The following is a 25759-nucleotide window of genomic DNA, read 5'->3' as shown; positions in this document are numbered from 1 at the left end:
TTGATTGGGATTTCATTGAATGTGTAGATAGCTTTGGGTAGTATTGACATTTCGACAATATTTATTTTTCCGACCCATGAGCACATAATGTTTTTCCATTTCTTTATGTCTTCTTCAATTTCCTTCATAAGCTTTCTATAGTTTTCAGCATACATATCTTTTACATCTTTGGTTAGATTTATTCCTAGGTATTTGATGATTCTGGTACAGTTGTGCATGGGATCAGTTTCTTTATTTGTCTTTCTGTTGCTTCATTATTAGTGTATAAGAATGCAACTGATTTCTGTACATTGACTTAGTATCCTGCAACTTTGCTGAATTTATGTATCAGTTCTAGCAGACTTTGGGTGGAATCTGTCAGATTTTCCATGTAATATATCATGTCATCTGCAAAACATGAAAGCTTAACTTCATCTTTGCCAATTTTGATGCCTTTGATTTCCTTTTGTTTGATTGCTGACGCTAGAACTTCCAACACTATGTTAAACAACAGCGGTGTGAGTGGACATCCTTGTCGTGTTCCTGATCTCAGGGAAAAAGCTCTCAGTTTTTCCCCATTGAGGATGATGTTAGCTGTGGGCTTTTCATAGATGGCTTTTATGATGTTTAAGTATGTTCCTTCTATCCCGACTTTCTCAAGGGTTTTTATTAAGAATGCTGAATTTTGTCAAATGCTTTTTCTGCATCGATTGACAGATTCATATGATTCTTATCTTTTCTTTTATTAATGTGATGTATCACGTTGATTGATTTGCGAATGTTGAACCAGCCCTGCATCCTAGGAATGAATCCCACTTGATCATGGTGAATAATTCTTTTTATAAGCTGTTGAATTCGATTTGCTAGTATCTTATTGAGAATTTTTGCATCCATATTCATCAGGGATATTGGACTGTAGTTCTCTTTTTTTACTGGGTCTCTGGTTTAGGAATCAAAGTAATACTGGCTTCATAGAATGAGTCTGGAAGTTTTCCTTCCCTTTCTACTTTTTGGAATAGCTTGAGAAGGATAGGTATTATCTCTGCTTTAAATGTTTGGTAGAATTACCCAGGGAAGCCATCTGGTCCTGGACTCTTATTTGTTGGGAGATTTTTCATAACTGATTCAATTTCTTCGCTGGTTATGGGTCTATTCAAGCTTTCTATTTCCTTCTGATTGAGTTTTGCAAGTGTGTGGGTGTTTAGGAATTTGTCCATTTCTTCCAGGTTGTCCATTTTGTTGGCATATAATTTTTCATAGTATTCCCTGATAATTGCTTGTATTTCTGAGGGATTGGTTGTAATAATTCCATTTTCATTCATGATTTTATCTATTTGGGTCCTCTCCCTTTTCTTTTTGAGAAGCCTGGCTAGAGGTTTATCAATTTTGTTTATTTTTTTCAAAAAAACAACTCTTGGTTTCATTGATCTGCTCTACAGTTTTTTTAGATTCTGTATTGTTTATTTCTGCTCTGATCTTTGTTATTTCTCTTATTCTGCTGGGTTTAGGGTGTCTTTGCTGTTCTGCTTCTATTTCCTTTAGGTGTGCTGTTAGATTTTGTATTTGGGATTTTTCTTGTTTCCTGAGATAGGCCTGGATTGCAATGTATTTTCCTCTCAGGACTGCCTTTGCTGCATCCCAAAGCATTTGGATTGTTGTATTTTCATTTTCATTTGTTTCATTGTCATTTTCGTTTGTTTCCATATATTTTTTAATTTCTTCTCTGATTGCCTGGTTGACCCATTCATTCTTTAGTAGGGTGTTCTTTAACCTCCATGCTTTTGGAGGTTTTCCAGACTTTTTCCTTTGGTTGATTTCAAGTTTCATAGCCTTGTGGTCTGAAAGTATGCATGGTATGATCTCAATTCTTGTATACTTATGAAGGGCTGTTTTGTGACCCTGTATGTGATCTATCTTGGAGAATGTTCCATGTGCACTCAAGAAGAAAGTATATTCTGTTGCTTTGGGATGCAGAGTTCTAAATATATCTGTCAAGTCCATCTGATCCAATGTATCATTCAGGGCCCTTGTTTTTTTATTGACCGTGTGTCTAGATGATCTATCCATTTCTGTAAGTGGGGTGTTAAAGTCCCCTGCAATTACCACATTCTTATCAATAAGGTTGCTTATATTTATGAGTAATTGTTTTATATATTTGGGGGCTCCCGTATCGGTGCATAGACATTTATAATTGTTAGCTCTTCCTGACGGATAGAGCCTATAATTATTATATAATGCCCTTCTTCATCTCTTGTTACAGCCTTTAATTTAAAGTCTCGTTTGTCTGATATAAGTATGGCTACTCCAGCTTTCTTTTGACTTCCAGTAGCATGAGAAATAGTTCTCCATCCCCTCACTTTCAATCTGAAGGTGTCCTCAGGTCTAAAATGAGTCTCTTGTAGACAGCAAATAGATGGGTCTTGTTTTTTTTTTCCATTCTGATACCCTGTGTCTTTTTGTTGGCGCATTTAGTCCATTTACATTCAGTGTTATTATAGAAAGATATGGGTTTAGAGTCATTGTGATTACTGTAGGTTTCATGCTTGTAGCGATGTCTCTGGTAGTTTGTCTCACAGGATCCCCCTTAGGATCTCTTGTAGGGCTGGTTTAGTGGTGATGAATTCCTTCAGTTTTTGTTTGTTTTGGAAGACCTTTATCTCTCCTATTCTAAATGACAGATTTGCTGGATAAAGGATTCTCAGCTGCATATTTTTTTCTGTTGATCACATTGAAGATTTCCTGCCATACCTTTCTGGCCTGCCAAGTTTCAGTAGAGAGATCTTTCAAGAGTCTTATCGGTCTCCCTTATATGTTAGAACACGTTTATCCCTAGCTGCTTTCAGAATTTTCTCTTTATCCTTGTATTTTGCCAGTTTCACTATGATATGTCGTGCAGAAGATCGATTCAAGTTACATCTGAAGGCAGTTCTCTGTTCCTCTTGGATTTCATTGCCTTTTTCCTTCCCCAGATCAGGGAAGTTCTCAGCTATTATTTCTTCAAGTACACCTTCAGCACATTTCCCTCTCTCTTCCTCCTCTGGGATACCAATTATGTGTAGATTATTTCTCTTTAGCGGATCACTTATTTCTCTAATTTTCCCCTCATACTCCTGGATTTTTTTAATCTCTCTTTTTTTCAGCTTCCTCTTTTTCCACAACTTTATCTTCTAGTTCACCTATTCTCTCCTCTGCCTTCTTCAATCCGAGCTGTGGTCACCTCCATTTTATTTTCCAGCTCATTAATAGCATTTTTAGTTCCTCTTGGCTGTTCCTTAGTCCCTTGATCTCTGTAGCAATAGATTCTCTGTTGTCCTCTATACTGTTTTCAAGACCAGTGATTAATTTTATGACTATTATTCAAAATTCACTTTCTTTTATATTGTTTAAATCGTTTTTGATCAGTTCCTTAGGTGTGGCTATTTCCTAGAGTTTCTTTTGAGGGGAATTCTTCCGTTTCGTCATTTTGGATAGTCCCTGGAGTGTTGCGGAACTGCAGGGCACTTCCCCTGTGCTGTTTTGAATAACTGGCGTTGGTGGGGGGGCTGCAGTCAGACCTGATGTCTGCTCCCAACCCACCACTGGGGCCACAGTCAGACTGGTGTGTACCTTCTCTTCCCCTCTCCTAGGGGTGGAATTCACTGTGGGGTGGTGTGGCTCGTCTGGGCTACTTGCACACTGCCAGGCTTGTGGTGCTGGGGATCTGGCGTATTAGCTGGGGTGGATCGGCAAGGTGCACAGGGCCGGGAGGGGCAGGCTCAGCTCGCTTTTCCTTCAGAGATCCGCTTTGGGAGGGGCCCTGCGGCACCAGGAGGGAGTCAGACCTGCCACTGGAGGGATGTATCCACAGAAGCACAGCTTTGGGTGTTTGCACGGTGCAAGCAAGTTCCCTGACAGGAACTGGTTCCCTTTGGGATGTTAGCGGGGGATGGGCGAGGGAGATGGTGCTGGCAAGAGCCTTTGTTCCCCGCCAAGCTGAGCTCTGTCGTCCGGGGCTCAACAACTCTCCCTCCCCTTGTCCTCCAGCTCTCCTGCTCTCTGAGCAGAGCTGTTACCTTATAACCTTCCAGATGTTAAGTCCAGCTTGTTGTCAGAACACACTCTGTCCAGCGCCTCTGCTTTTGAAAGCCAGACTGGGGGCGGGGGGGCTCTGCTTTGCTGGTGGGCTGCCCCTCCGCCCCGGCTCCCTCATGCCAGTCCCCAGTCCGTGTACGTGCACTGCCTCTCCACCCTTCCTACCCTCTTCTGTGGGCCTCTCGTCTGCGCTTGCCTTCAGAGAATCCATTCTGCTAGTCTTCTGGCAGTTTTCTGGGTTGTTTAGGCAGGTGTGGGTGGAATCTAAGTGATCAGCAGGACGCGGTGAGCCCAGCATCCTCCTGTGCTGCTATCTTCCTCTTGTTTTCTTAATGTTTATTTTTGAGAGAGACACAGAGCACACGTGGGAGAGGGGCAGAGAGAGAGGGAGACACAGAATTCGAAGTAGGCTCAGGCTCTGAGCTGTCAGCACAGAACCTGATGTGGGGCCTGAACTCACAAACCGTGAAATCATAACCAGAGCTGAAGTCAGATGCTTAACTGATAGCCACCTAGGCGCCCCTGGGTCTTGTTCTTTTTATCCATTTAGCCACCCTATGTCTTTTTATTGAAGGATTTAGTATTTACATTTAAGGTAATTATTGATAGATATGTACTTATTGCCATTTTGTTTAGTCTTTTTTTCTGGTTGTTTTTATAGTTCTCTGTTCCTGCTTGCTGTCTTTCTTTGTGGTTTGATGGCTTTCTTTTAGTTTTATGTTTAGATATTCTCATTTTTTTTGTGTGTATTTTAAGATATTGTTTTATGGTTACCATGATATTCATATATAAGAGTGTGTGTGTATGTGTGTGTGTGTGTGTGTGTATGTGTGTAGCAATTTATTTTGATAGTGATTTAAGTTAGATGGCATTCTAAATGCACTGTATTTTTACTACCCATCCCCAGTGTTGTATGTTTTTGATATCGTATTTTACAGCTTTTTATTTTGTGTATCCCTTATCTAATTATTGCAGTTACAGTTGATTTTACTACTTTGTTTTCATACTAGCTTCATAAGTGGTTAATCCACTACCTTACTCTATATTTGCTTTATCAGTGTGATCTTTTTTCTTTCATATATTTTCTTACTTCTAGTTATGGCCTTTTGTTCAGAGCTTAAAGAAGTCTGTTTATCAATTCTTTTGTATTGCCAGTTTTGTGGTGATGAATTACCTTATTAGCCTTTGCTTGTCTCGAACTTTGTCTCCTTCTGTTCTGAGTAACCTTGCTGGGTAGAGTATTCTTGGTTGGAAGTTGCTTTTGTTTTTTCCCAACACTTTGAGTATATCATGCCACTTCCTTCTGTCTTGCAGAGTTTCTGTTGAAAAGTCATCTGGTAGTCATCTGCAGTTTCCCTAGTTATTTTTCTCTTGCTGCTTTTAAAATTCTCTCTTTAACTTTTGACATTTGACAATTACAATGTGTTTTAGTGTGTCTTTCTGTGTCCTGTAGTTTGGGACTTTCTGTGCTTCCTGGACCTGGATGTCTTTTTCCTTCTCTAGGTTAAGGAAGTTTTTAGCCGTTGTTTCTTCAAATAAGTTTCTGCCTCTTTCTTTCCTTTCTTTCTTTCTTTCTTTCTTTCTTTCTTTCTTTCTTTCTTTCTTTCTTTCTTTCTTTCTTTCTTCTCTTTCTGGGACTCATATAATATGAATGTAGCATGTTTGATATTTTCCCACAGATCCTTGAATCTATTCTCATTTAAACTTTTTGTTATCTTTTTGAAGTTCTGTTTGTGTTTGGGTGATTTCCACTACCTTGACTTCCAGATCACAGATCCATTTTTCCGTATTGTCTAACCTCCTTTTGATCCCATCTAGTGAATTTTTCAGAGCAGTTATTGTATTCTTTAGCTCTGTGAAGTGTGTTTGGTATTTTCTTATATTTTTCTGTCTCTTTGTTGAAGTTCTCAGTCTGTTGATCTATTTTTCTTCTGACTTTATCATTTTATGAACTTTTTCTCAGATAAATTACTTACCTCTGTTTCATTAAGGTTTTTGTCTTGGATTTTATCTTGTTCTTTCATCTAGAACATGCTCCTCTGTTTCCTCATTTTGCTTCATTCTCTGTATTTGTTTTTGTGTATTATGTAAAACAGTTATATCTCCCTGTGCTTGTGAATGACTCTGTATAGTAGATGAACCTTAACATTTAACCTTACCCTTGTTCTTGGTTGTCTTTTGAGCTGTCTGTCCAATACTTTCAGTTCTATGGAGTCCAGAAACCCAACCCTCCCACCCCACCCAAGTCTGGTGTGCAAGGGACATCCCCTGTGTGTACAACACATACCTGTTCAACTATGGCAGGGTCCAGGGGTAGAAGGCATGAGCCTGCTCATCTGCCGTGCCTAGATGTGCTGGCCAGTGGGGAGGGGGTGTTGCTCTCCCACAGCTATTAGTTAGAGTGAGGTACAAAAATGGCACCTGCCAATACTGGCATTAGCAATGTAGAAGTAGTTTATAAAAATGGTATCCACTAGTATTCTGTCCCTAGAGAGAATACCAGCAGACTTCTGTCCCTCTGGTAGATACTTTAAGTTTAACAAGTAAAGTTCCTTCACCTGTGGTCTAGACTTTTTTCAAACTCCTGTTTTGTGACCTGGGTCCTACATGTGAGCCCTTTAATCTGGAAATCTTTGTTCTTGATAGCCCTGTGGTTCTCCTTAATGTAATTCCTGTGGCTTTCAAAGCCAGATTTTGGGGGTTCCTCACTCTGCTTTAGACGCTGAGGGTTGTGGTACCTAGCATGGAACACAAATCCCTTGCTCCTCAGGAAGAAGCTGTGTGTGTGTGTGTGTGTGTGTGTGTGTGTGTGTGTGTGTGTGTGTCCTGATTTATGTATATATGTTTTTATTTGTATTTTGTGTTTTGAGTTTTTTCCCAATTGTGGGTCACTGTGTTGGGGATTTTGGAAGAGTATGTCTCTGTGTGGTCTTTTTGTCCTTTCTTGTGGAGTAGCTCTTCAGCTGGTTCTGAGGTCCTTTTCTGAGAGAACTCTTCCATGTGTAGCTGTACATGTGTGGTATCTGTGGAAGAAGGTGAGTTCAGGATCTTCCTATGCTGTCTTCTTGAACCGCTTCCTGCCCTCCCATTTAAATGAGACTTAACCAGTATTTCAATTATAAACATGCCATTTTCTGTAATTTATTACACATTTCCTCCCTCAATGTGAAAGGATATTAGGATAAAATAAATAGATGAAAAGCCTAGAGCAAAAGGAAAACAAGATAGATAAGTAAATGTAGTATAGATTAATTCAGTGGAAGCAATTTCACAAAATCCACTGGTTACCATGGTGTTTAGAGATACAGAACACATTCAAGTAGACAAGTATCCCTTTGCAGAACTAAAAGTTGTTTTATAGCTGAGTCATTTTTAACATTTTTTAAATGCTTATTTTTTTATTTGAGAGAGAGAGAGAGAGAGAGAGAGAGGTGGAGGAGGGGCAGAGAGAGACAGAGAGAGAGAGAGAGAGAGAGAGAGAGAGAGAGAGAGGAAGACACAGAATCTTAAGCAGGGTCCAGGCTATGAGCTGTCAGCACAGAGCTTGATGTGATGCTCGAACTTATGAGCTGTGAGATGATGACCTGAGCCAAAGTCAGCTGCTTAACCAACTGCACCCCTCAGACGCCCCCAGCTGAGTAATTTTTAATCTCGGTTGATTTGGCATTTAACAAAGACTGTCTTGTACAACTTTCTTATATAAGGGACAAAGAGATTAAGAAAATCAGATTTTACAATTGTAAACTCTTTTTAGACATTACCAGTTTTCATATTGGGAAACAACAAAGAACAAAGAAATATTTGTTCTTTTCTCAGTACTTACGTTGCTTTTTTAAGCTTACTCATTGACTTGATAGTAATGGTTCTTCAGAGTTAGGTTTTCATTGGGAGAGAAAATGCAGGCAGGCTGCTCAAAATCATAGAAATCAATCTTGAGGAGGCAAAGACACCCATGGTCCTTGTTCTCTGAAATGCTTACACTTAGATTCTTCTCATTCAATCAGAAACCTTCCCAAGGTTTTACTGTGTGATAATTCCTGAGTTAGGTGCTAGGACACAAAGATGAACAGGACATAGTCTTTCTCTAGGGATCTGCAACCAAGATGGAGTGATGGCCCCAAATCACACAATTGTAATTATGTGATAAATGTTGATATATGATAGGTACTCCATGAATTGATAGAGGAGGAATTGTCTGAATTAGGTAACTGAAGCTGGCTTGTTGCAGAAGATGATTTCAAATGTGATGACAGCTTATAAAGGAAGCTACATCAGCTCCATGGTGGCTGAAAGGGCAAATTAAGCGATGTAGTATAGCAGAAAGGAAGAAATTAAGTGGAACTTGTGAAGAAATTGCACATGTATCTAGTGGGAATAAAAGAATACATATTCATGGGATGTAAGTTGAAATTTCCAAGAATAACTTCACTTGTACAAAATTCCAGTCTTATTTGGGTCTTCTCAATTTTGAAGATATAGCTAATTGAAGAACACTTACTGAATACTTCTTTTTGTAAAAGTGACCCATATCTGTCAGTATTGCCTTCTGATTTAGATTTCAAAGCCAAAAAGGCTAAGAAATAATGCAGGATGTGAATTATATATCATAAAGAGAAAACACACAACGCAGGACATCTCAAGTAAAAATATAATTCAGGAAAACAGGAAAAAAATGTGAAGTCAATGTTAGAGAAATTTTTATAGCCACTTAAGTATTATTATGGCCTGAGGCATAATGAAGTTTTTTGAATAAGGATCTTGCTGGGCCTACTATTTTCTAGAGCAAAACTGGAAGGTGTTTTTTGATTGGAGGCATCAGTGACACTTGGCATATGGCTTCTTATCCCCTAACCACTGCCTCAGTACCTAGATAGAGACACAAATAAATGCATGGAAATGACAGTTTTATCTTCCCCTTGATTCTGTTTTTCTTTTTTCTTTAAAATTTATTTTTTTAATTCCAGCTTACAGTTTAATATTAGTTTTAGGTATATAATATAGTGATTCAGTACTTCCATACATCACCTGGTACTCATCACAAGTGCACTCCTAAATCCACATCACCTATTTAACCCATTCCCCACCCACCTTCTTTCTGGTAACCATCAGTTTTTTCTCTATACTTAAGAGTCTGTTTCTTGGCTTGTCTTTCTCTCTTCTTCTTCTACTTCTTCTTCTTCTTCTTCTTCTTCTTCTTCTTCTTCTTCTTCTTCTTCTTTTCTCTTTGCTCATTTGTTTCTTAAATTACACATATGAGTGAAATCACATGGTGTTTGTCTTTCTGTGACTTATTTTGCTTAGAATAATACCCTCTGTCTCCATCCATATCATTACAAATGGCAAGATTTGATCCTTTTTTATGGCTAAGTAACATTTTCATTGTACATATAAACCACATCTTCTTTATGCATTCATCAGTCAGTGGACACTTAGGCTGTTTCCATTATTTGGCTATTGTAGATAATGCTGCTACAACTATTGGATGCATGTATCCTTTAGATTTCATATTTTTTTATTCCTTGGATAAATACTAAGAAGTACAATTGCTGGATAGTAGGGTAGTTCTATTTTTAACTTTCTGAGGAACCTCCATATTGTTTTCCAGAGTGACTGCACCAGTTTGCATTTCCACCAACAGTGCAAGAAGGTTCTCCTTTCTCCACATGCTTGCCAACACCTGTTGTTTCTTGTGTCATTGATTTTAGCTGTTCTGACAGGTGTGAGGTGATACCTCTTTGTAGTTTTGATTTGTATTTCCCTGATGATGAGCGATGTTGAACATCTTTTCATGTGTCTGTTGGCCATCTGCATGTGTTCTTTGGAAAAATATCTATGCATGTCTTCTGACCTTTTTAATTGGATTATTCATATTTTGAGGGTTGAATTTGATCAGTTCTTTATAGATTTTGGATACTAAACCTATATCGTATGTCATTTGCAAATATCTTTTCCCAGTCCGTAGTTTGCCTCTGAGTTTTGTTGATTGTTTCCTTCCCTGTTATACTGTTTTACTTTAGTCATCATCTTGTACATTATTCAAAAATAAAATAAACTGATTCCCATCCAGAGCTCTTTTACACAGTTTCATTACCTTGAAATCAATTTTAACTTCACACATATAATTTGATTTCCTCCTGATTTAAAAGTCAAACATAACTTTCTTATTTAAATCACACATGCTACTATTTTCACGAAGGTTATGCCAAATAATTGTCATTTCCTTTGGCAGAAAACTGTGTTTTATATATTTTATATTCCTAGGTCTTAACCCATAGGTATTACTCAGTAATGCTTACACAGTAAAAGTGTGTATGAACCTGTGACTATCCATATTAGCTATGGCATTGCTACAGTAGATATAGAGAAATATCCTGGCTTGATAGTTGTTAATGAGCTTTTCTGAGGCTGATAATGCTAGGTATTTAAGAAGCAAGATAAAAAAATTATATACTGTAGAAGTTGGGTTTATGAAATTATAAGATTTAAATTTGGTTTCAAGGGACTTAAAATTCCAACTGAAAAATGTGTATATTAAAAAATCCATGCTACATTTTCAAAAGAACTATATGCACAAGTGCCATAGGGATTTAGCAGAAGTATGGAAATATTGAATGCTGTCGTCAACCTTCAGTGAAGCAATGGAGCTTGCTAGGTTCTTTGAAGAAAATATAGAAGTTATTCTAGTGACATTCTGGAAAGATATTCTTTCCCAAGGAGAGAATATATGAAAGGAAGATGCTACATACACATGTGCACGATTTGGTAAGAACTAATGAGTAAAGGATTTGAAACAGAATGTATTATAAGATAGCACTGGAGGGATTGTTTGAAAGCACTTTATGAGTGACCTATGAGACTTCATTCACTAAAAATAATGGAGACATTGTTAAAAGTTTTTAAGAAATAGGATTGTATTTAAAAAAAAAATTATTCTTTTACTTGGACTCTACAGTCTAACTTAGAGTGGAAATTCTACAACATTTCCCTTGTGGAAACAAGTGTGGCAAAGCATATTGTTTTTGATAAAATGCAGTCTATTTTTCTGGGTCTTTTCTGTAATGGACATTTCCCATTTATATACATTCTTGGTTATTATTAAGCCAGTGGTCTTTGGAGTGTTCTATCACAGTACCTTTTCTTTTGCAAATAGTAGTTATATGGTTGTGCTTGTTTTGTCAAGGAAGTTGTTGGATTCTCCCCCGGCCCCCCACGCCTTTTTTTTTTTTTTTTTTTTTTAAAGATCTGGTATCTACCAGGCAGTGTTCTTGTTTCTAGGTGGAGGGAAGATCAAGGCTTGGCAAAACCTTTACAGGGTCAGATATTCAATGTTTTTGCATTGTGGGTCACCTGAGTTTCCACTGCAAGCATTCGATTCTGTCATTGTAGCATGAAAGCAACCATAGGCAATGTATAACTAAATGAGTGTGGCTATGTTCCACTAAAGCTGCATTTACAAAAACAGGTGGCAGGCTTAGTCTTAATGTTGGCTTGTGGGCCATAATTTGATAAAAATGCCCGCCATCATGGAGTTTCTCTTTCTTTTTCTTTTTCTTTTTCTTTTTCTTTTTCTTTTTCTTTTTCTTTTTCTTTTTCTTTTTCTTTTTCTTTTTCTTTTTCTTTCTCTTTCTCTTTCTCTTTCTCTCTTTCTTTCTTTCATTTTCTTTCTTTCTTTCTTTCTTTCTTTCTTGTTCTTTCTTTTTCTTTCTTTCTTTCTTTCTTTCTTTCTTTCTTTCTTTCTTTCTTTCTTGTTCTTTCTTTCTTTCTGTCTTTCTTTAAGTTTATTTATTTATTTTGAGAGAGAGAGAGAGAGAGAGAGAACATGTGCGAGTGCACTCACAGAAGCGGGATAGGGGCAGAGAGAGAGGGAGAGAGAGAATCCGAAGCGGGCTCAGTGCTGTCAGCTCAGACCCTGATGTGGGGCCTCAAACTCATGATACTTGAACTGAAACCAAGAGTCAGACTTTTATCCTACTGAGCCACCCAGGTGCCCCGTGATGGAGTTTCGATTCTAATATTTTTCATATCTAAAATTCCTTCTCCTCTGTTTCCTATTCATAATATTTGGAGAGGGAGACAAGAGCCCAAAATTTCATTGCCACTTACTGGTAGATAAGAAAGTCTTTCTATTGTAACTCTATGTTATTAACTACCAACACATACCCCTAATTCTCAGGAATTCCCAGAAGGCAGCAAATTTAAAAAAACAAACTCATTTAACATCTTCCAATTTGTAATAAGTACTCACAGGACTCTTCTTCGTTTATTTGATTGTCAATCCTGAGACTTAAAGGAAAAATCTAGTTTTGGAAAAGCAGCCCTTCCTTGGTAAGACAGGGAGGGAAGGAGGAAGAGTATGTGTGTCTGTGTGTGTGTGTGTCTCTGTATGTTTCTAGCTTTCTGCAAATGGCTCCTGCTGGCATTGCCTTATTAATCACTCACTTTTTATAGATGAATTTTTTTCAACCATTTATCTTCAATTTAATATTTACAGTATCAGCTGAAGGGTTTATACTATCCTTTCAATTACTGCATTAAAGTTTTTCTTCATGACTTTTTCCCCTGGACTTTTTGCTTTATAATACATCAAAAACAAGAAGTTTGTTTCTTTTTCAGAATTTCTGGTTAGAAATGCTGTGTTACCTTTCTGTCAATCAGTGACTAACTTGACCACATGTTATCTTTATGTTTTTGGCAGAGGAGTTGTTCGGAACTGTTCAACTTTTAAGGCCAGAGATACTGGGACAGAATTCAGCTCTGTCTTTTAGCAAGGGAGCAAGTTAGCTTTGTTTAGCGTCAGTCTTTACATCTGAGGGATGGACACTCCAGTGACTTTGTATGGCTTTAATAGGAAAATATATGCAAATTACACCATATATGTAAAGTATATTTAGCAGAGTACTTGGCAGTGACAGCTAATAAAAATGATATTTTATCTTCCTTTGATCTTCCTGTCATGTGCGTTAGAATTTCCTCCATATTGCTGATTATTCTGTTTGTTTAGATAGGTGCTGATTAGTGTATGAAATAGTAGAAAATGATCATTTTTTTCTTCTGTTTTGAATCCAAGATGAGAATTACTGCTGTCATATATTCAAGATTTGCAAAACAGTTGACCCTTGAGCAACACAGGTTTGAACTGTGCAGGTCCATTTATGCATGGATTTGTTTCCCCTATAAGTACAGTGCAGTATGTAAATGTTTTTGTCTTTCTTATGATTTTCTTGTTAGCATTCTCTTTTCTCTAGCTTACTTTAAGAATATAGTATACAATACATATAACATGCAAAATATGTGCTAATTGACTTACGTTATCAGCAAGGCTTTGGTCAGTAGTAGGCTATTAGTAGTTACGTGTTTGGAAAGTCAAATTTATGTGCAAATTTTTTACTGTGCTGCGGATCAGCACCCCTAACTCCACGTTGTTCATAGGTCAACTGTACATACTAGTTTAGTTCATTGGGTGTATATATGTTAATGAAGAAATAGAGCCAATTTGAATTTCATGGAACCTAGTTCAGGTCAGGAAAGCTTTATGCGAGGTGTGTGTATTTCAGATCATTGTAGAATTTTGAAATTATCACTTTTCAAAGGAGAAATATGCTCTTGAACTTTGAGTATTCAATTTTCATTACTTCTGAGAAAACACAATGTAACTTCATGAACTGAATCTGTAGCTTTTATCTGAAAGTTTTTAATTGTGCTTTCTTAGCTGTAGGCTTATTTGTTCTAATAAAGGATTACAATAATACCTTTGTTTTAGGTAGAAAAGTATAGTTTACATTTCAATAAATCTTGCTTCTTTAAATGTAGAAGTGTGATGCTTGTCATTTCTGCCCTAAGCTAAAAGACTTCTCTATTTTTATTTACCTATTAAAGATTTAAAAAGCAAAGATTTTTTTTTTTTTAACTTGGAACTTTTCTGAACTTTCTTCTGTTTGTATCTGCTATGAAGATGGCTGTGGTTCTCAGGGCTCAAATGTAGATAATTTCTGGCCCCTCATGTTTAGTGTTCAGTGAGCTGAGAGGGTCTTATTGATGGAATCCCATTCTGCATACTCCCACTCTGCCTTCACTATGGTTGTGGTGTTTATACTGTGTCAGCTTTTGTTAAGATGAATTATGATCATGTCCATACAACTGGGCGGCAGTTGTGGGAGTTTACATTATCAAAGCAAAACTCAGACTTGCTTAGCCAATTTAGATGTCAATAAAACCTTTGTTACTTATTTTCAGTTTTATCATTGGTTGTAATTTATACTTAGAATTGAAAATGTTAACATGTATGACTGAGTTTGTTTTAATTAAGTGCATAATTAGGCCAATGAACCTTGTGAAAATGTAGTGGTGCAATCCTTAATATAATCTAAGCAGTTAAATTTCTAATTATACATCCCAAATCATGCTGCATTTCAGTGGCTTTGCTTTCTTACTCTTCTTTGCCCCCCCCCTTTATGGTAAGATACATTGCTCAAGAGCCATGAGGATAGGCTTAAAGAAATAGTTGTGTATTTGCATATTTTTATTGGAGGGAAGTTATTCAGTAGTGAGTTTCGTACATAGTGGACATAGTGTTTTTTCCCCCAAATTAAAAAAAAAAAATATATAGGAAACAGTGGAAAAGGGGGTAGGCCTGGAGATGTTTCAGATTTATCAGGAAAAAAAAATCTATGTGCTCAGAAAGCGTATGTGCCAAGTAGGGTTTACATTAGATTTGCACACGAGGTGCAGGAGTCTCTGCTTCTGTCCCCCTAAACCCTACAGACACGCCTTCATAAGTCTGCCTGCCACATTCATCCACCCACCATGTCTCTTCTTCTGTGTCTGTCAGCACAACCCACCTAGGCAATTCTGCTCCTGGGTTGATCCCTCCAAGTAGAGCTCACTTGGCTGCCTCTCTTCCCTCTTCTTCTTCATATATAAATGTATGTTGTTTTTTTTTTTCTTGTGCAAGGTGACTTCTGGAAAATGGTTGTCCCCAATAAAGAATTCTGGTACTGACTTCCTAGAAGAAGAACTATTCTCTGTCCTAGCACACTGACATACCAAAATGTTCGGAATTTCGTTAGCTTCTAGTATTTTCTCTAAAAAGTGTTAAAGGAACCACAACACCATAGGCAGTCAGTTCTTCATCACTTCAGAACAAATACTGGCTGCTGGTTGAATTTGCAAAATATATACCTAACATGTGTTTTTAATTATACAGTTTGAGATGGCTTTAAATTGAAAGTGGGAGGTATGGAAATCTCCGTGCTTGCTCTCATGTGTTTCAGGAACATGAAAGTGTTATCACTTACCCATGATTTCCCTTCAGAGGGTACTTTTCATTCTCAGTCTTGCTGTTATGGTATCAGTTCAATTTTCTTGTGAAGTTTTTTTTTTTTTTTTTGGATAGTTCATTCCCATTCCTTTTGTAATCATTTTCACCTAGTGAAGCAAATGAGATAATTTTGCAGATTGTACCACTTTACTTTTAAATTAATCCATTCTTTTGGAGAGAATGATTCTAATAGTGTGGTCAAGTACTTAGAAATCAGCAGGCTACTAACTTCTCCTTAATTCAGTCTGTTCCATTGATTCCCTGATCACTTGCTGTGTTACTCAGGGTGAAATTCATCCTCTCCCCCCACCACACCCCCGCCCTCATCAGTATCCTAATCCTGAGTGCCCAGAAAAAGGATTCTGAGATTTTTGTGGCTATTTTAATAACTGGATTGTAAAAGCCTCTTTTAATAAACTTCTGTTTATATTCCATGTAAATGTGATGGTGTATTTATTTATGATTTATAACATTTTCTACTGTATATTAGGATTACTGATGAATTAGGCTGTATATGCGGACTTAGAAAGACAAGCCATTCAATAAATGAAGCATGTCATGCTTTTTTACTTTGAATTATTATTCTAGAGTGATTCCCGGCTGGGGGCGGGGGAAGTAGATTATAAAAGAAAAATGATTATTTAGATGAATACAAATCCATAGACCTATTGTGAAAAATAGTGATGCCACTTGTAGAATTAAATTACAGATTTCCAAGTTGTGTTATTTTAAACTGTCATAAATACTGAAAGGATCTATCTGGGGTAAATTTGTAAATTTAAACAAATCATCAATAATAGTTAACTACTGAACAATTTTCATTAAACATAATCTGTCTGTATATGTGTATAGATATATTTCTTTAAAAATATGTGGGCTATTTAGAATATATAACATATTTCAGGGTACATAAGAACCTAATAATTATTAGTCACTTTTGATTGCAGGAGTATTGTAACCATATTGAAAAATCATTCATGATTTCACCGATTAAAAACTAATTAACTAACTGGAGTGACGCTTGGTAGGGCATACTCTTACTGCACACTGAATGCATGCACTGTGGAATAGCTTTCTTGGTCTATAGAGAGATTTAGCAACAGGTGTGGCACCACATATCTGGTTATGTTATGATTGGCTGTGGTGGCTGAGTCATCTTTTCCTTCAAGCTGTCCTTTTACATGGTTGCTTTGATGGTAAAGTGGCCAAAATGTTTTCTACTTCTCATACTATCAATAACTGATTTAATTTGATTTCTCAAATTATTTTCTCTCATTCAACAGAATGATAGATACATCTTAATAATAATAATAATGTATTGTCATAGAATACCTCAATCAATTGCATGGAACGCCTTAGTCAATTGCACGTAGAAACACACTAAGACAATAGGGAAGTATGGGGAGACAGATCATGGGCATGATGACATTTTAACATAACCTAATTATTGGTGGAATATTGTGGAATCTCTTCCTTCCATATAGGACTCAGACAGTTAAGTGCTTGTACGGCTATGTCAGTGTACTTTGTTCTCACCTTTGAGCCGAGAGAATTTTTGTATTTGTTTAATTCCAGTATATGGTAGTAAGTAACCAAAAATTACCTGTGTAATAATGTTTTTATCAGTCACTAAGTTTTTTTAGACTCTTACACTAGTAGGTACTAATCATCAAATGTTAAAATTACAAAAGGCAATTTAAATATTATCTCTTCTGGGGTTACCTGGGTGGCTTAGTCAGTTAAGCATCCTACTCTGGTTCGTGAGTTCGAGCCTCCCATCAGGCTCTGTGCTGACAGCTCAGAGCCTGGAGCCTGCTTCAGATTCGAAGTGCCTCCCTCTCTCACTGCCCCTCTCCTGCTCATGCTCTGTCTCTTTCTCTCTTTCTTTCAGAAATAAATAAACATTAAAAAAAATTAAGAAAAATACAATTTAAATATTATCTCCTCTGATTATTTTTGCATGTTAGTAGACTTGACCATAGTAAAACATGCTGTAATATACTTAATAATAAAAATTAAAATGAAGTTAAAGTATGATTCAATAAATATTCATGAAAAACAAGTTTAAGCTGCAAAGTAACAAGTAAAAAAGGACTTTTGTTTTTAAGTCAATTTATTTCAGTTCAATCATATATTTGGTGTAAATGACATTTTCGTGAAAAAAAAGAATCTGAATCTAAATTTCCCTTTGATTGTATTCTATTTTGCAAGAAGTTTGTTAGAAACATGAGACTTGTTTGTCTCAGCTCAACTCATTCAGTTTTCCTTCATTAATGAGCTTGCTACCAGCTAGGTGCTTGAGTGTGCCTTGCTGAATGAATCGCATCTTGTCTATCTTCCAGTAGCTTACAATGCACCAGTAAGGATAGATAGGGTATATATATAGGTAACAATTGTAGGGGAGAGAGATAAATGGCCACAGAACAAGCAACAATTACTGTAAACATTTAAAAGAGGAAGGTATCTATTTGGCTTTTTTTCCTGGAAAGCTTGTGTAGGACACAGCAAAAAGATCTATATCTTCCAATAGAATATATTCCAATAGAATATATATAGGCTATTAAAAACTGTGGTGTCTTCAACTTTAATTTTGGCAGGATTCTAAATTCTAGTATCTCTATGGATATTATCTCTAAATATTAGGATTATGAAAGAAGACCCAAGCTTTGGACAGGCAAAGATTCATAAAAATTTTAACATGATTATCATATATAATTTATGTGAACTATCAACTCAGTCACAGCACCAGAAGTAGGTGAAGATTCATGTTCCTTGTACTCTGCCATATAATGTTTGCCTCTTGTCCCAGGGTATCTAGACTGTCCTTCCCGTCAGTCAAGAAATTAGTGCTCTAGACCAAGTGACACTAATAATTTTTGCTTTTTTATCTCCCTATTGGTCTCTTTGGAGAACTTTTAAGTTCATTCAGGCTTTTCTTTCAACCTGCCATTTGAGCCCATGTTAAGAGGTGACTGATGTTATTTGCGCTGCCACTGGCCTTCTCCTATTTGTTTTCAAATGGAAATAGTGGCAACAAATTAGTTGCATTTGGGAGACCTAACAAGATTTTGAAATTCAGAATATTAGGAACTATCAGATTCAGATGCCAAGAACAGAAACTTTCCTATTTTTCTTCACAAATGCACAATGTGGTGAGGTTCACCTTTCTTCGTTACCTGCGCTTTCATAGAGAGATAGATGGGCTTTGCCATCCGCAGTGTACCGGCTGGCTTCAAACAGAAAACCGAAATAGCCAAAGCTATTCACAAATACACGCTCATCTATGTTCCACACTGCGATATCCACTGAACCATCAGGCGAGCTCTGTTTGAAGCATTTCTAAGCGTGGAGAGAAGTACACGGTTTGTTTCAGAAACATAATCCTGACAAGCCGGAAACAATTTCTTACGTTTATTGAAAGGATCCATTTCTACACATCATTTATACCGTTGTGCTTTTTGTGTGGTGTTATTTTCAAATGTATTAATAACGATTTAATGCACTCCTTTATCAGGAAGTCTTTGTAAATATAGTACCAGCATTAAAGCAGTAGGGCATTGTGCATGGTAGAAATATTACATGTGTAATGATTTGCATTCTTAATGTTCCAGAACCCTGGGGTTATTAGTAAAACGATTGGAGAAAGGTGGTAAAGCTGAACAAGAAAACCTTTTTCATGAGAATGATTGCATTGTCAGGATTAATGATGGCGACCTTCGAAATAGAAGATTTGAACAGTAAGTGTATGCCGGCTGTTCTGTTCTTTCGTGCTTTCGGCACGAGACAGTGTAGCGCATTGAAACGCGTCTAGCCACGTCTGTGCCTCTGTCCTTATCCTGGAGAGAAGTATTTTCTGCCGTTATCTAGCTTTTAAAAATTTAATCAAACTCCAGGTAATTCCTACTATTAGACTATATTTCAAAATGCCCTCTGACTGATAGAGTGCTTCTTAAAATAATGTGGGTCCAATTTTGAATTCACAATTTTGCTACTTCCTCACCTTTTGGAAAATTTGCCAGTGTGCTAGTTTTTATTATCCTTTAACTCACATTTCCAACTTTGTTGCACATCGTGACTCTGCGTATGGATAAGCGGAGAGAGCTCCTGTGAGCACAGTGTGGTCCACTCAGATTTTCTTTATCCTGATTCAAGTCCTCGTTCAATTAAAAAGATGACAGTTGTCCAGTTCTTATAAAAAACAAGGCAGGAGTGAGCAGAAATCATAAGGATGTGGTGTATGTTCTGAGTCGGGAACCAGTGAGAGTTGGAGCAGTTTCTCAGGCTGGTGACAGAACTGCACTGGGACCAAAACTTTTCATATTTTGAGTCACATCGGTGTTCTTGAGATCTTTGCATACACAGACTTGAATTAATTTTGCTGATAATGGATAGTTGCTCTCTATAGTTTTCTAAGTATATTTATAAGTATATTCATTTCTTCAAAAACTCAAGTCATCCCCTGTGATTTATTTTTTAAATGTATTGGATAACATCGTAGAGACAACATTGTATTTAATTTCTATTCCTATCGCAAGCATAACACCTCTGTTGTGCTTAAAATTTTTATTTAATGAGTTGTGATTGAGATTATAGTACTTTATCTGCAGTTGTAGACAGTTGTGTCATTTTTAGTTTGAGAATGAGAAATTTATATTTGGAGAAACAGCTCTTCTTTTATCAGAGCTTACAAACTTGATTGATAAATGGGATATTAGAATTTTGTTTTTCAGTTTCAACGAAGTCTATCAGTTCTTGTTGCTTAATTAGTGTACTTAATTAAGCTCATAATATCTCCTTGTCTGCCAGTCTCCTTTTGCTAATTTTCCATTCTTTCTCAAACCCAGAGCACAACATATGTTTCGCCAAGCCATGCGTACCCCCATCATTTGGTTCCATGTGGTTCCTGCAGCAAATAAAGAGCAGTATGAACAACTATCCCAAAGTGAGAAGAACAATTACTATTCAAGCCGCTTTAGTCCGGACAGCCAGTATATCGAGAACAGGAGTGCGAACAGTGCAGGCCTTCAGGCCCTGCAGAGAACACCCCGACTGAACCACCCGCCCGAGCAGATAGACCCTCATCCCAGACTACTACCTCAGAGCACACACCCCTCCGGAAAACCGCCCTCAGCTCCAGCTCCGGCAACCCACAATGTATTTAGTACCAATGTAAGCAGTGGTTACAACACCAAAAAAATAGGCAAGAGGCTTAACATCCAGCTGAAGAAAGGTATGAACCTCCTTGTTTTGTTTTATGGAATTTATTTTAAAAATCAACCCATTATTCTGTGAAAGAACTGATATAATGACTTAAGAATATTTAAAATTGTATTTCTTGTGCTGTTCAGGTTCATTTTGCTATTTCAGAATAAACATACAAAGTTCAGAGAATAAAGGCTTAAAAGTAAGCTTGTGTGAAGAAGGTAGCAGTAAAACTTTTTGGTAACAGAGGAAATTGCTTTCAGGATATTACTATTAAACCCAAAACAATAATGAGGAATTGACTGTTTAGATGACCCCCCTCGATATTCAGATACAGCTCTCAAAGAAGACTTTAGAGCTCCTCCATTTCAACCCGATCATTTTGGCAAGGGCAAGTGATTGATTGGTTTGGAGCTGTAGCGGTTCGTGGTAGAAAGTAGGTTCACCAAGCAGGTAGTTCCATTGGCTCCTTGTCTCCTACTTTTCCAGAATATTGAACTACTTCCCTTTCTTAGGGTGACAAGGGAAATTTTAATGAGCCTTGCCAACTCTTTATTACATACATCTTACATCTATTTATTTAAGTATCCATTCCATAGTCTATGCATCTTTTTATATAGGAAGCATGCTTTTCCATTTTGTTCTTCTCAAACACTCAGAGCTGACTAGTAGGCTTGATTTTCTGATTTCCAAACACTGTCCCCTCGAGGCACCAAGGTACACTTTTGCTGTTAATCATTCGTTTTAGCTGGACATTTTGATGTATTTTTAAATCATGTCTTTCAAAATGATGTCATAAAGAATATTTCTCTTTTTGTGAGCTCAACCAACTCCTACAGTCGGATGGAAATGAATCCAAGAGATATTGAGTGATTTCCTTAAGTCACATGGCTGTTGGCAGCAGATTCTTACTAGAACATTTTCCATATCCTGACATTTAGACCATTCTTCTTTCCATTTGGAGCAGGGTTTACAAGGTTGTAAACTCTGAGATTCCTGTTTCCTTTCTAATCATATTCTTTCATTGAACTTTATGTGAACCACAAACTCCTTATTTCTGGTTACTGACTTTTAAGCTCCAGATACCTGGTTGACATGATCAGGAATTGACAGCTTTACTCCACTTTGAAACCTCTTACAAATGCAGAGTTATATCAGCATAAACCCCGTTTAGCTTTGTTAATTCCTGAATGAGATAAATATCAGATCCTGTCTTACTTTTCCTCTACTCAAATGACAGGCCCTGTTTTTTAAGCAAAAACAGGTTAAGAAACACAAATGGAATTGTATAAAAGATAAAATTCTGCCTGGGATCTCTCAACAAAGGGAAAATATTTTACTTGGCTCTTGTCATAAAGATATCAGTTTATAAATACCATTGCCCTTGTACACTGACAGGCATATTCGTTTAGTTAATTACAGTTTTTCACACAATTGTATATTAACAACTTATGAAACAATATGAACTTTTAGATAAAGTTAAATTTTATTTGCCACTAAAAAAAGCATTCCTTTGAACACAAAAATTAACAGTTTTATTTTAATAGCATTTAAAAAGATATGATTACATTGACACAGCTAATGGAGAAAGACTGCACTCAATCATCAAGATTAGAAAAATGGAAACAATGGTTTTCTTTGAAATGTTTTTCTGACTTTGAGGATTCTAAATGATATAGAGCCTCATGGCTCTATCTTCATTTTAATTTACTGTGAGAATGTATGACAAAAGGCTGAAACCAACTGTGTATTCTGTCAATAGTTAGAAATAATTTTATTTGAAAAATAAATTATGTTTATGATAAATGAGAGTGAAGAAAGCTGATTCTCTTCCATTAGTGCTGAATACATATTTTAAAAATAATGATTGTATGAGAATTGAACATGCTTTCATTGTAGCCAGCTGCTAAGATTTTTACCAATTAGGATTGTTACATTTAACATTTTTGATGAAGTCCATCAAAAACTTAGGGTGTGTTGGTGTTAAATTTTAAACTCAGTTCAAGGTGAACTGACATGCTTTGAATGATAGTTCTTCATAAACTGAGTTCAATTCTATTTACTAAAAAGACAGGCCTTCATTTTAATGATTCTTTGGCATAATTTAGGAACCCTGTCATATAACATGACAAAATAGGATAGCCCTTTATGTACTTGCTTCCGTAATTATGATTTCTTAATATTTATTGCCATTTTGCCATTCTCAAGTACCCTGCTCTTTTGTAGAAATTAGCTTTTTAATAAAGTCAGAGGAGAAGGTCAGTAATCTGTTTCAGTCAGTGCAAAATGTTTTGTTGGCTTTGCTAAATGAAAATTGATATCTATTTATCTTTCTTTTAAAGGTCATTGCCTGGACTTTTAGCTTACAGATTTAGGGGTTATTGCTGATATTTTAATAGTATTGAGGTTCATGTAACAGTCAGTCTTTGTAGTTCATACAAATTAATATTGCAAAAGGAGAATAATTTAGAATTCTTTCTTAATAAATGTTATTGCAAGTCATTAGAGTTTCATGAAAGCCAGAGACATATGGAAACATCCCAGAAGAATAATTAGGAAAATTTCATATAGACAAGATGCCATTCAAGTCTTCAGCACGTAAGATTCAAAAATTAACAGTCCAGGCACATTGTTAAAGTGACTTCAGACTTGATGTAAATGAATGTTTTATAAGAACTTGAAAACATGTAGGGTAGGTTTTGTTACAGGTATAACAACAGAATGTAATTTTTTCCCTTCATTTCAGCTTTGTTTCTTCTTTAAGCCACGTTTTCATTTACAGTTACTAACTCAAATCATTTACTTACAGATTTATACTCTTGCTTATGGTTCCGTATTGAGTGTTGCACCAAGTTAGTGTATTCTTCTGCAGATTATTCACCTTTATGTAGCTCTTTATTCTTCCCACATGAGCAGTATTTCTCCTAGTACCATTTTGACTGAAATGGAAACCAATATCCTAAAAAGTAACTTTTTATTTTTTAATGTTTTAATATATTCCCTTATTTATTTTGAGACAGAGAGAGACTGTGTGCCAGCAAGTGCAAGTAGGAAAGGGGCAGGGAGAGAGAGACAATTCCAAGCAGGATCCACACTGTCAGGGAAAAGCCCAATGTGAGGCTCCATCTCAGGAATCATGAGATCATGACCTGAGCTAAAATCGAGAGTTGGGCATTTAACTGACTAAGCCACCCGGTGCTCCCAGACTAACTTTAAAAAGTTCTGGTTTTGGTGCCTGGGTGGCTCGGTTACGCATCTGACTTTGGCTCAGGTCATGATCTCACGGTTTGTTGGTTCGAGCCCTTCATCAGGCTCTGTGCTAACAGCTTGGAGCCTGGAGCCTGCTTTGGATTCTATGTCTCCCTCTCTCTCTGCCCCTCCCCTGTTTGCTCTCTATCTCTCAAACAAAAAAATGAATAAACATTAAAAAAAAAATTAAAGGGGCACCTGGGTGGCTTAGTCGGTTAAGTGTCTGACTTCGGCTCAGGTCATGATCTTGCGGTTAATGAGTTCGAGTCCCACATCAGGCTCTGTGCTGACAGCTCAGAGACTGGAGCCTGCTTTGGATTCTGTGTCTCCCTCCCTCTCTGCTCCTCCCCAACTCGCTTGCTCGCTTGCTCTCAAAAAAATGAATAAACATTAATAAAACATTTAATAAGCTCAGGTAGAAATTAATCATTATTAGAAGTGTTATAAAAATTGTGTGATTCATTAGAAATTTGTTGTAGTCTTTACATTTTTTTCTTGGCTCATTTTGGCTTGTTTTCTGTTGATTCTAGTAACTATAACCCTTTTTCTGCACTGCATTGCCCTTATGAGTGCCTATCAAGACAGCTGCTTGAGGAACCCAGAATTTAAACTCTACGGAATGTTGCAGCAATTTATAAAGGCCTTGTTAATTTCAGTACTGTTTTATTTTATTTTATTTTATTTTATTTTATTTTATTTTATTTTATTTTATTTTATTTTATTTTTTTAATGTTCATTTATTTTTGAGAGAGACAAAGCATGAGCTGGGGAGGGGCAGAAAGAGAGACACAGAATCTGAAGCAGTCTCCAGGCTCTGAACTGTAAGCACAGAGCCCAGTGCAGAGCTCGAACTCAAGAGCCGTGAGAGCATGACTTGAGCCGAAGTCAGACACGCAACTGACTGAGCCATCAGGCACCCCTCAGTACTTTTAAACATAATATGATAATCCGTAGACTTGCTAGCTATGATCAGAGATGGGGTCTTCACTGGATAATTTGCCTTTGTATTTTATTTTAAAAATTTTACTGATTAATTGATCGAGAGTATGTAGGGTGAGATTTAGGTGAACAAATCTAGGTCCTGTCAGTAAATTGTTGTAATTACAGTTTTGGGAGGTTCTGATATCTGTATCTAGTAAAACTTCTCTTTTCCCTATTTCTTTTCCATCTCCTGATCATTTTCTCTTTCCTTGCTTCATCTCCTACCCTTTAAATCTGGATACCAGTATTGCACAATAATGATTGATTTTGGGGGTACTTGGATTGTGTCAGAATTTTTTCCCACATGGAGAGTTAAATTTATTTCACACGAAACATTCAGGCCAGTTTAAAACGTTTAGCTGTAGTATTTGTATATTACCTTTCATTTGTCTTGGACTAGATTCACATTTCTTCTTAGATTAAAGAATTTTGAAGTATAAACCATTTAAAGCTTCCATAATTTAGTCTACTTTGAAAAAGCTATTAAAATCTTTATGGTATTAAAAGCAATGTAGGCCCCTGTGAACACTACAAAATGTCAAGTTTAGGTAGAAAATAACAAATCCTTTATGTGCCATACACCTGTGAAATTCAAGGTATCTCATTTTATTTACTTCTTTTGTTGTTGTTATATGTTTAGGTACAGAAGGTTTGGGATTCAGCATCACTTCCCGAGATGTAACAATAGGTGGCTCAGCTCCAATTTATGTGAAAAACATCCTCCCCAGGGGGGCCGCCATCCAGGACGGCAGACTCAAGGCAGGAGATAGACTTATAGAGGTGAGTGACTTCTAAAAGTCAAAAGTGCTGTGAGTGTTAAAAAGTTCCATTTATAAGGGTCAGTTCATTTGTCACATTTTCATAAATATGAAAATAAATTATATATTTTAACAGAAGTACACATCATAAAACAGTGAATTTCTGCTTTACTTCTACTTTTTTCTATGTTATTTGATGAGA

The 25759-nt window shown here is 36.7% G+C and overlaps 1 protein-coding gene across 21 annotated transcripts in view; it reads left to right on the top strand.

Annotated features, from left to right (window-relative positions):
- Positions 1 to 25759, top strand: part of PARD3 (par-3 family cell polarity regulator) — a 664605-nt gene that overhangs the window by 375620 nt on the left and 263226 nt on the right. For all 21 annotated transcript variants that reach the window (XM_042991413.1, XM_042991418.1, XM_042991416.1 and 18 more), the window contains 3 exons: positions 18979 to 19104; positions 20212 to 20597; positions 25440 to 25579. In XM_042991413.1, coding sequence (XP_042847347.1) covers positions 18979 to 19104; positions 20212 to 20597; positions 25440 to 25579 — 652 coding nt within the window. The remainder of the gene's footprint in view (positions 1 to 18978; positions 19105 to 20211; positions 20598 to 25439; positions 25580 to 25759) is intronic.

Source organism: Panthera tigris, chromosome B4, assembly GCF_018350195.1.
Source record: "Panthera tigris isolate Pti1 chromosome B4, P.tigris_Pti1_mat1.1, whole genome shotgun sequence".
NCBI lineage: Eukaryota > Metazoa > Chordata > Mammalia > Carnivora > Felidae > Panthera > Panthera tigris.
This window is presented reverse-complemented; position numbering and strand designations above follow the sequence as displayed.